The sequence below is a fragment of the Diaphorina citri genome, unplaced genomic scaffold, assembly GCF_000475195.1.
Source record: "Diaphorina citri unplaced genomic scaffold, Diaci psyllid genome assembly version 1.1 scaffold402, whole genome shotgun sequence".
NCBI lineage: Eukaryota > Metazoa > Arthropoda > Insecta > Hemiptera > Psyllidae > Diaphorina > Diaphorina citri.
The window spans coordinates 94247-105591 of NW_007377837.1; the positions used below are offsets into that span (position 1 = coordinate 94247).

The following is an 11345-nucleotide window of genomic DNA, read 5'->3' on the forward strand; positions in this document are numbered from 1 at the left end:
AGCCCGTAGTTTAGTCGATCGTGATTAAAGAAAATCAGTACTTCTGTACTTACCTAATTTGTTTAATATTCAGTTTATTATTATTCTTGATTTGATTTTTCGATTTTACTTTCATGTAATGATTTAAAATCAAGACTAGAGCCCGTTCTCCCTTTATTCCCAATATAAGGTTCAAGTCACCCATCCATTTATTGGCCTTGCTCGGCGTAGCTTAACATAGGTAACGCTAAAACCGGTCTTAAATGATCGACTGAAGTGTTATCCAAAACTTTCTCGCTTTGAGTTCATAGGTCGTCGCGAAAAATTTCAAGATCAGAGCTCATTTGTGTGGGAAAATGTGAAAAAAATCCCCCAAAAACTAGTTTTCTTGGTTTTTTGGCTTTATGGTTTTCTGGACAAAATTTACACCACCATTTTCGTGTTCCTGGTAAAAAGACCTTTAATTTGATATATACCTAGGTCGACCAGGTTTGGATAAGTCCTTCTATGGGAACAGACCGACAGACATGAGGAGCTCAACATGCCTGGGACCAATTGGGACAACTGCGGCAACATCGGATCGATGAAACGCCCTATATCATATCATGTATGTATGTATGTATGTATGTATGTAGTATGTATGTATGTATGTATGTATGTATGTATGTATGTATGTATGTATGTATGTATGTATGTATGTATGTATGTAACAAATTTCGAGATCAGAGCTCATTTGTGTAAGAAAATGTGAAAAAAATCTCGCAAAAACCAGTTTTTTGTTTTTTTTGCCTTTATGGTTTTCTGGACAAAATTTGCACCACCATTTTCGTGATCCTGGTAAAAAGACCTTTAATTTGATATATAGGTCGACCAGGTTTGGATAAGTCCTTCTATGGGGACAGACAGACAGACAGGGCACTGGTTTTGCGGCCAGTTACACTGTCAACCTCCAATGACTGCACCCAGTAGTCCATGGACTAAGTGAATACAGCCAGTGACATGGAGAGCCCGGTTTTAAACAATTCAGAGCACAATTTCGTCTCTCTTCAAAAATCTTCAAACATGGCGTACTTTGAAAACATAACGGATAATGTACCCCAGGTCTCAAAGAGAACAATTGCGGTATTATAGGATTGCTTTTTTCTTCAGTCCCTTTTTAAAAGGTTTCAATTCAACTTCTAATTTTCAAGCCTACTTCTGATTTTCTCCACCAGAAGCAGCACGTCCACGGCTGCCACAGCTTTTGCCATCGCCACGAGCGCCTCCAGCAACCCCCGCGACATGTCAGTCAGTAACTCAATTTCTTACTTCCTTAGTCTTCTTTGCAGTCATTGTGTCAAAACTCCATTTGATATTTCCTTGTAGATTTTGTGTTGTCTTCATTAGGCAGGGTCCACACGTAACAGTTTTGCTTGATAAATCTAGTTTGACATCTACCTAGTCCATTATGTGTGGATAATAATCACATTGTGTACCAAACAGATCATTTTGAGAGAGCGAATTTCTTGAAAGGCCATATTGTATTTCCCTTTCTCATATTGGCGGCCTGGCGGAAACCCGCCAGGCCATTCTCATATTGAACAAAAATTGTATTAGCCAAACACAAATTAAACAACAAGTTATTTACTTGTCATGCAAAATTGCAAACTGTCAAGTAAACTGTTACGTGTGGCCTCTGTTTATTTTTGCCCGGGACTAAAGTTAGATAGGTATGTCTTTATTTTATGGGATGAAAGCAAACAGTACCACCAACCACCTACACATCTGTTAATTCCAAAATAATTTTGAGCTTTACATCAATGCTAACATTGCTAACAACTCAAAAGCTACCTATAGTTAACTTTTTTTTTTCCGATAAGGCGCTTTAACACTTATGTATATGTTAAGGTCGTTCGCGCCGGTTAGTTAACTTTAACTGTGAACAGACAAAAGCTGACTGGGACCCAGAGGCTATATTATTTGATGTTTTTATTATTATTACTAGCTGAATTCCGTCGCTTCGCTCCGGAATCCCGCTAGTTCATCCCGGGGCATGGCCAAACTTGTGGAAAAGGCATGGCCGAACTTGTAGTTATCAAACTAAAAACATAAACGAAACTCAAATATTAGGCGAGCGAGGAAAAGTTTTCTCTCCCGCAGTCTCTGCACTCTGTGTATTTCTTATGGAGATTTCAGCGATCAAAAATTGATCATATCTCAGGATCGGTGTAGATTTTCGCAAAATCCTTTCTTATTGCACACCCAGACCATAAAAGGAATATTCCTACCAAATTTAAGCTTTCTAGGTGTTGTGGTTCTCGAGATAGAACGATCAGTGTGTGAACTATGAAATGTGAATGAGTGAATGGATCTCGTTCTTATAATATAAGACTAGCTGAATTCCGTCGCTTCGCTCCGGAAGCCCGCTAGTTCATCCCGAGGCATGGCCAAACTTCTGGAAAAGGCATGGCCGAACTTGTATTTATCAAACAAAAAAAACATAAACGAAACTCAAATATTAGGCGAGCAAGGAAAAGTTTTCTCTCCCGCAGTCTCTGCACTCCGTGTATTTCTTATGGTGATTTTAGCGATCAAAAATTGATCATATCTCAGGATCGAGACTAGAGCCCGTTCGCCCTTTACTCCCAATATAATGTTGAAGTCACCCATCCATTTATTGGCCTTGCTCGGCGTAGCCCAACACAGGTGACGCTAAAACCGGTCTTAATTATCGACTGAAGTGTTATCTAAAACTTTCTCGCTTTGAGTTCATAGGTCGTCGCGACAAATTTCAAGATCAGAGCTCATTTGTGTGAGAAAATGTGAAAAAATCTCCCAAAAAAGATTTTTTTTCTGGACAAAATTTGCAGCACCACTTTCGTGTTCCTGGTAAAAAGACCTTTAATTTGATATATAGGTTTGGGTAAGTCCTTCTATGGGGATAGACAGACAGACAGTCGACACCGAAGCGAATACAATAGCCCGTCCCTTATACCTTTTATTATTACTATCGTAATAATAAAGGAAGGACGGGCTAAAAAATATATTCAGTGGATGTACCAACGCAACGTCCCAAATATTTTGTACCTGTCGTCAGGTCTATCTCATAGTGAGTGACTAGCCTAACATATCGCGTGATCAAACCAGGAAAGTAATGTAACTGTCCGATTTTTTCTCTATTTTTTCTGTATCCACTAGAATCTCTTGATGATCCATGATATATTTGCAATGTATAATATTACTTATTATGACATCACTAATTACAATAAAGGTTTCTCTGGTACATAGCAAAAATTTGACATCATAGGTTTATTGACATGTTAACGAAGGCCAATCACACCGTATGGAAGATAAAATTGCCAGACTATGTGCCTATATGTCACTCTAAGGCCAGCCACTCACTATAAGGTAGACCTGACACCTGACAGGCACACACACTATCAGGTGTACCTGTCGTCAGGTCTATCTCATAGTGAGTGACTAGCCTAACATATCGCGTGATCAAACCAGGAAAGTAATGTAACTGTCCGATTTTTTCTCTATTTTTTCTGTATCCACTAGAATCTCTTGATGATCCATGATATATTTGCAATGTATAATATTACTTATTATGACATCACTAATTACAATCATGCATGTATTTTCCAAAATTGTTTGACCAATCATTTTTCTTCCCCCTATATAACTTACCTTCTGTAATTCTTTAATTAAGTTTGTGTCGATTAAATTGTATTATTATCATATTTTATTGTTAAGGTTATGGGAAAATTATGGGGAACTGCAAAGTTTTTCTGCTCTATTCGAGTCTTAAATTTTTTTTCTTTTTTAACAGTAACTTACGAATACGAGTACATATTATGTGAGCACTCCCAAGATCATGTTTTGACCCATGTATTAGACGCTCTGCCTCCATCGCAACCACCAATGCGGTGAGTTCCCAGATTTTTACTATTAAGGTAGAAAACTGGCGCGAACGATCTTATTATAAGTGTTAAAGCGCCTAATCAAAAAAAAAGGTAGAAACACATTATCATGATAGTAGTGTGGCTGTCCTGCACGAAATTACCTACAGTATAACGGGAAAACTTTGAACTACATCTTTCTGACTCCTCATGACTTCACGTGACGTGATGGTAGTGTGTTTCTACCTTTTGTGACGTGATGGTAGTGTGTTAACAAGTAAAAAGGCTTAAGAAAAACCCCTATATTCGATACATAATGGAGAGTCCAAAGAACTTCGGGTCGGGTCTGCTGGACATTTATCCCAACAAATAAAAGAATCTTTATTGCAAGTCAAAGAAATTAACGAATTCTCTCTCAACTCTTTCCAGCTCTACGCGGGTCGTAGGTCCATTGGCTGCTGTGAAGGTGAGAGTGTTCACGTGACGTGATGGTAGTGTGTTTCTACCTTTTGTGACGTGATGGTAGTGTGTTAACAAGCAAAAGGCTTAAGAAAAAACACCTAAATTCGATACATAATGGAGAGTCCAAAGAACTTCGGGTCGGGTGTGCCGGACATTGATCCCAAGAAATCTTAATCAAGGGTCGGGTCTACTGGACATTTATCCCAACATCAGGGTGGATAAAAACTAAGGTCCAAATAGCGATTATACGGGCAGTGTCCCTGAGGCTGCGAGGGACCCGGTACAAGGCCAGAAGTTTGAACTTGGAAGATGGAGCAGGGGTTCCCTAGTGTGATGTTTTCTGGAGATGTTTCTTTTTTTTATGAAAAATAAAATCCCTTTCCTTTTTACTCATAATATAGTAAAAAAAAATCTTTATTCCAAGTCAAAGAAATTAACGAATTCTCTCTCAACTCTTTCCAGCTCTACGCGGGTCGTAGGTCCATTGGCTGCTGTGAAGGTGAGAGTGCCGCCCGACAAGCCACGCCACGAGCCAGCTTCCAACAGGACTCCCCTCAGCACTCCAGTAAGGCGGGAGTCGTCATCACGTCATTTCGAAAGTCACAAAGAAGGTAAGACCTTTTTTCATAGGTTCCGCCCGTTTACCTAAATCCTTTCAGTTTGCATTCTTCTTTCAGTAGGTTTAGTTAATCAGAGAACGAACATTTCTTCTTTTTCGATGAGGAAAAGAGAAAAATGGAAGATGAAGTGTGTGAGATGGATAAAGCGGGGAAAATGGCCAAAAATAATAAACCCCAGAATTTAGCCTAGAGAGGGTAAAATACGAGAAGGGAGGCTATCCACCGAATATTTACTGTCGTTTGGAACCGATAGATAGAAATCGTTGCTCTGATCCAGACCAAGTCGGGAGGAATTAATTTTCGCTCAGATCTCTCAATTATTTTGTCTCAAAGAGAACAATTGCGGTATTATAGGATTGCTCTTTTCTTCAGTCCCTTTTTAAAAGGTTTCAATTCAACTTCTAATTTTCAAGCCTACTTCTGATTTTCTCCACCAGAAGCAGCACGTCCACGGCTGCCACAGCTTTTGCCATCGCCACGAGCGCCTCCAGCAACCCCCGCGACATTTCCCCAGTGGAGGAGGTACGGAATAAGAGAAAGGAAAGTGTCCTCTCCACAGCCACGACGATGCGAGTGCTCAACGTACTTCGACACTGGATCAGCAAACATACTCAGGTACTTTAAAGCTGTGTCCATACATAGTCGACACCGTCGTTCGACGCTGTGAATCTATGTTGGCAGTGAACGGTTTCAGTCGACGTCGATCGACGGAGTCGACTATGTGTTAACACAGATTATCCGTTTTTTTCCAAGAGGTTTGATAGAGGGAACTGGAACTTCCGAGTCTGAGGTACAAGTATTGCGAAATCGAAGAGGGAAGAAGGAGAGGATAGGAGAAGACTGTAATTCAAGCTTATTTAGATAGTTTCCTTGGAAGGTAGTGCACCTACCTTGTTAGTCTTGATCGATTTGGGAACGATAAGCTCTTGTTGTTACAGTACCCTCTATGAAGTCTCTTCCAAAAATGATTAGAAAAAAATCAGGCTTTAACCTTCAGGCTCTAACCTTCAAACTTGTAACCATCAATCAGGCTCTAAACTTCAACCTTCATGCAGTGTGATTAAAACTCTATAATATATTCCACAGGATTTCATTCAGGACAAAGAGCTGCGCTACATGACCCTGGAGTTCCTGGAGGAAATAGTATGCACACCGAACCTGCTACCCGCGGAATACAAGGCGGCTACACAACTGACACGGATGCTTACCAAGGAAGAGTGCACCAAGCACGAAACCAATCTTCAGGATCTGCTTGCACCGCCACAGGTATTTGGTTGTTGGTAGAGAAACTACCTATAGAGAAGAAGAGAAAGGAGACCGAAAGGAAGGTTGTTGTTGTTGTGTTAGCTTTTGCCGAATGGTGGTGGCAGAATACAGAAAAGATATTTTTTTAATATCAGCCATACACCGGTATGATGGTCTCTAGCCATGTTTAACTGGCACGTCCTAAACCCACAGTCAACCATCGTGAGGTCTGGTGCTTCTTCTTTAAAAGCAGATAGAACCCTTTGAAAAACTGCCAGCTAGCTAGGCTGGTTAGGGTTAGCTGTCTTGTTGTTGTGTTAGCGGCTTTAGCTTTTGCCGAATGGTGGTGGCAGAATACAGAAAAGATATTTTTTTTTTAATATCAGCCATACACCGGTATGATGGTCTCTAGCCATGTTTAACTGGCACGTCCTAAACCCACAGTCAGCCATCGTGAGGTCTAGTGCTTCTTCTTTAAAATCAGATAGAACCCTTTGAAAAACTGCCAGCTAGCTAGGCTGGTTAGGGTTAGCTGTTGTTGTGTTAGCGGCTTTAGCTTTTGCCGAATGGTGGTGGCAGAATAGAGAAAAGATATTTTTTTAATATCAGCCATACACCGGTATGATGGTCTCTAGCCATGTTTAACTGGCACGTCCTAAACCCACAGTCAGCCATCGTGAGGTCTAGTGCTTCTTCTTTAAAATCAGATAGAACCCTTTGAAAAACTGCCAGCTAGCTAGGCTGGTTAGGGTTAGCTGTTTTCCTCCCTGTTTATAGTCCCACAGCCAGGCTAGGAGGACTCTACTCTCCAACGAAACGAAGGTGGAAAGATAAGGAGGAGTTACAAAGTTACCAAGTCTTCAATCAAGTTTTCAATGGGATTGTTTTGTTCCTGAGTTTCACATACAAAGAGGCACCTCTCCACCAAAACGAAGGTGGAAATATAAGGAGGAGTTACAAAGTTACCAAGTCTTCAATCAAGTTTTCAATGGGATTGTTTTGTTCCTGAGTTTCACATACAAAGAGGCACCAGAAACGGCAGAACATATCATGTGCGAATGTGGTGCTGCCTCTCACAATCGACTGCTTTACTTCTCAAGGATGATCTTAACACCTGTAGAAGTCAAAGAAATCAGTCCTAACAGAACCCTGACCTTCGTAAGAAGTCTAGGGCTCTTCTAGATACCTAAAGGGAAAGTCACAAAAGATCTAACCAGGTCGCAGTGACACAGGGCCTTTCTTACAGCCGATGGCCCTAATTATACCCATACCAATTTATAGACACTGTTATAAATGTTTCCTTCACAGGTTGCTAATAAGGAGAACATAGAGACCTTATCCGCTCTTGAAATCGCTGAGCAGATGACCTACATCGACTACCACATTTTCAAGTCGATCCGATCTGAAGAGTTCCTTGGACAGGCGTGGCTCAAGAGTGAAAAGTTGACCAAAGCCCCGCACATTGTTCTGTTTACGCAACGCTTTAATACGGTGAGTAACCGGCCCTCTACTCTCCACCGAAACGAAGGTGGAAAGATAAGGAGGAGTTACAAAGTTACCAAGTCTTCAATCAAGTTTTTAATGGGATTGTTTTGTTCCTGAGTTTCACAGACAAAGAGGCACCAGAAACGGCAGAACACATCATGTGCGAATGTGGTGCTGCCTCTCACAATCAACTGCTTTACTTCTCAAGGATGATCTTAACACCTATAGAAGTCAAAGAAATCAGTCCTAAAAGAACCCTGACCTTCCTAAGAAGTCTAGGGCTCTTCTAGATACCTAAAGGGAAAGTCACAAAAGATCTAACCAGGTCGCAGTGACGCAGGGCCTTTCTTACAGCCGATGGCCCTAATTATACCCATACCAATTTATAGACACTGTTATAAATATTTCCTTCACAGGTTGCTAATAAGGAGAACATAGAGACCTTATCCGCTCTTGAAATCGCCGAGCAGATGACCTACATCGACTACCACATTAATTATACCCATACCAATTTATAGACATTGTTATAAATGTTTCCTTCACAGGTTGCTAATAAGGAGAACATAGAGACCTTATCCGCTCTTGAAATCGCCGAGCAGATGACCTACATCGACTACCACATTTTCAAGTCGATCCGATCTGAAGAGTTCCTTGGGCAGGCGTGGCTCAAGAGTGAAAAGTTGACCAAAGCCCCGCACATTGTTCTGTTTACGCAACGCTTTAATACGGTGAGTAACCGGCCCTGGGTATGCTACTACTTAGCCGTGCTAAATATGTACAAAATTCTGTAGCATCTTTCTGCAGTGCTGGCTTGTTGATTAAAGGAACGATTGAAAAGTGAAAACCTTTGTTTCATTTTAAGTAGTTCCTCCATAAACCAACCTCAGTGGTGTAGTGGTTAGCGCGGTGGACTTCGGATCTGGAGGTTGGTGGTTCGAGTCCAAGTCAAGTCATAAAATAACAAAATTCTGTAGCATCTTTCTGTAGTGCTGGCTTGTTGATTAAAGGAACGATTGAAAAGTGAAAACCTTTGCTTCATTTTAAGTAGTTCCTCCATAAACCCCTTTTTGGGCAATTAAAAACGGGTACCCGCTGGCTTTCGCCTCAACCCCCCAAGCAGTCGAGTGGATTGGAACACATCACATGCTTTCATATACACTCCATTTATCAAGTTTACCTCGCTGTTGGCATAAATGAAAGAAAATTTGAGGTGAAAATGCCCAAAAACCATGAAACTCTTTTTCGTGTTAATATAGGCCGGGTGGCGCTTCGAACTCTTGACGTTGCAGCGCTTGATTTAATTTGGATAAACCATTTTACTGATGATAAAACCTTTCCTTCAGGTAATTTATAATGGTCATTGATAAAACTTATTTTGGTAAAACAACAATGGAAATGTCTCATAAAAACACCTCAAAAAAAAAAAAAAAAAAAAAAAAAAAAAAAAAAAAAAAAAAAAAAAAAAAAAAAGAAACTAATAGAAAAAAAAAGTAATCAAGGTATTTATATGGCTATATCTGAAAAATATGTTCCCTATAATAGGTCAAAATATACAAGACCTTGTTTAGACTGCCGGTTTAAAGGGATTATTTAGTCTCATTCGAGCATATTCTATTTTACCGCATTCCTCCAGATGTCCAAACTAGTCGCCAACGAGATTCTCAACCGGTCCAATTTGTCGCAACGGGTACACGTCATAGAGAAGTGGATAGCGGTGGCGGATATCTTGAAATGTTTGAACAACTTCAATGGCGTCCTGACGATCATTTCCGCCATGAATAACTCGAGTGTGTTCCGCCTCAAGAAGACCTGGGACAAGGTGTCGAAAACGGTAAGGCCAGCCACTCTCTATCAGGTTCAGGTAGACCTGACCTTTTCAGGTCTACCTGATAGGCCAGCCATTCACTATCAGGTACTAGGTAGGTCTAACAGGCCTGACAGGACTAATCAGATGTACCTGATGGTGAGTGGCTGGCCTAAGGAAACGAAATATGAACAGTTTGTACGGATAACTACAAACGCCGACCCCTTTTGGAATGGAGAAAATCGAAGATATCGAATAGGTCATACGTAACCTTACGCCATCGCCAGCAGTAGAGGAAGTAATGCCAAAGTTCAAGACAGTATTTCATACATTCCTTTGGAAATAAAAGTTAGTTGGGCCTTCAGGAGCAAACCATTTTCTTCTATTCTACTTTTATTTAATTTATTTTCTCATTTTTCTAACGGTTAGGTATATTAGAAAGATAAGAATCCAATCTATTCAATATTCCACTTTTTCAGACCAAGCAAACGTACGACGAACTCCGCCAAGTGGTGGACGCCGAGGAGAATTTTCACAATTTCAAGTCCAAACTGCAACACTGCGATCCACCCTGCATCCCCTATCTGGGCATGTACCTCACCGAGTTTGCAAGACTGGACGAAGAGTATCCCACTTTTACGAAGGAGGGAGAAACCAATCTGGTGAACTTCACCAAAATCCGGCGGGTAAGTGTGGAACTAATGTAGACATTGGTTTTGGATGTGGATCTTGTTGTGTATGATGGTGGTTTCGAACCAGTGTATTTCGGTTTTCCAATATCCAATATTGGCTAGAGTGAATTGATTCAATCCTTAGTCTTGATTTTCACTCTGGCTTAATTCTCAGTAGCCCCCGATGTGTAACGTCTCTCAAACAAAATAAATTCGTTCCAATGTTCTATTTTCAAAGTGATCTTTTCTTACTACATTAGAACTCCAACTCAACAGATCTCGACATGGTCCTATGAGCTTCTTGCTTACCGTGATATGTTTTTGGAAACTTTAATTGTTGGCCTACACTGCAGGACTACAAGGCGACATGGTCCTATGAGCTTCTTGCTTACCGTGATATGTTTTTGGAAACTTTAATTGTTGGCCTACACTGCAGGACTACAAGGAGGAATACCCTGATAAAGCCCACAAAGTGGGTAAAACTCGAGTCGGATGAGAGTCAACAATTTGTTCAGGATAAAATTCGGTCCAGGCGGGAAGCTAACCCACGACCTAGCGCTTACAAGAAAGATGCCCTTCCACCAAAGCTAACTAGGCAGGATAAATTTTGCTTCATATGTAGGTATATGTTCTGTTCTGCTGTGAGCCTCCTAAAAGTCTCAAGGATATTTTTGAAAGGGATGAATCTCGTGAAATTCTGAGGTCTTTTTCTTCTTTCTTGTATCGTCACCATAATATTCTCTCCTTACAGATGGCCAATACTATTCGAGACATCACCCGATATCAGAACACGCCATACAAGATCGAATACAACCCCAAGGTTGCCAACTACATCCTGGACACCTCTTGGATCATCGAAGACGAAGACGTGCTTCATCAGAAGTCAATGGAGATCGAACCCAGGACCACGGGACGGCCAAGCTGTGCTCAGCTGCCCAATCTTCCGCTCAGTTCGCGCTAAAGAGAAAGCGACCGGTAGGCCACTCATGATAATTATTGTCATAAATGACTGACGTGGCACGAAAAGTGTAAATTCAAAATCAGCACCATCGAAGCATTACTTGTGATTGACTTGGACTTTCATTAATATAGAATAGAATAGAAAATACCTTATTTATCCTGCTCGAATGAGAGAGTTATGAATCTCATGGAATTTTGAGGTCTCCTTCTTTCTTGTATCTTTACCATAATATTCTCT

The 11345-nt window shown here is 40.8% G+C and overlaps 1 protein-coding gene across 1 annotated transcript in view; it reads left to right on the forward strand.

The window, feature by feature from the left end:
- LOC103508467 (ras-specific guanine nucleotide-releasing factor 2-like) overlaps positions 1-11128 on the forward strand; it is a 70167-nt gene extending 59039 nt beyond the window's left edge. Inside the window, exons 24-30 of the mRNA XM_026823077.1 lie at positions 1220-1246; positions 5380-5557; positions 6029-6208; positions 7496-7678; positions 9306-9503; positions 9956-10162; positions 10899-11128. Coding sequence (XP_026678878.1) covers positions 1220-1246; positions 5380-5557; positions 6029-6208; positions 7496-7678; positions 9306-9503; positions 9956-10162; positions 10899-11108 — 1183 coding nt within the window. The 3' untranslated portion in view covers positions 11109-11128. The remainder of the gene's footprint in view (positions 1-1219; positions 1247-5379; positions 5558-6028; positions 6209-7495; positions 7679-9305; positions 9504-9955; positions 10163-10898) is intronic.
- Positions 11129-11345: the final 217 nt, after the last annotated feature.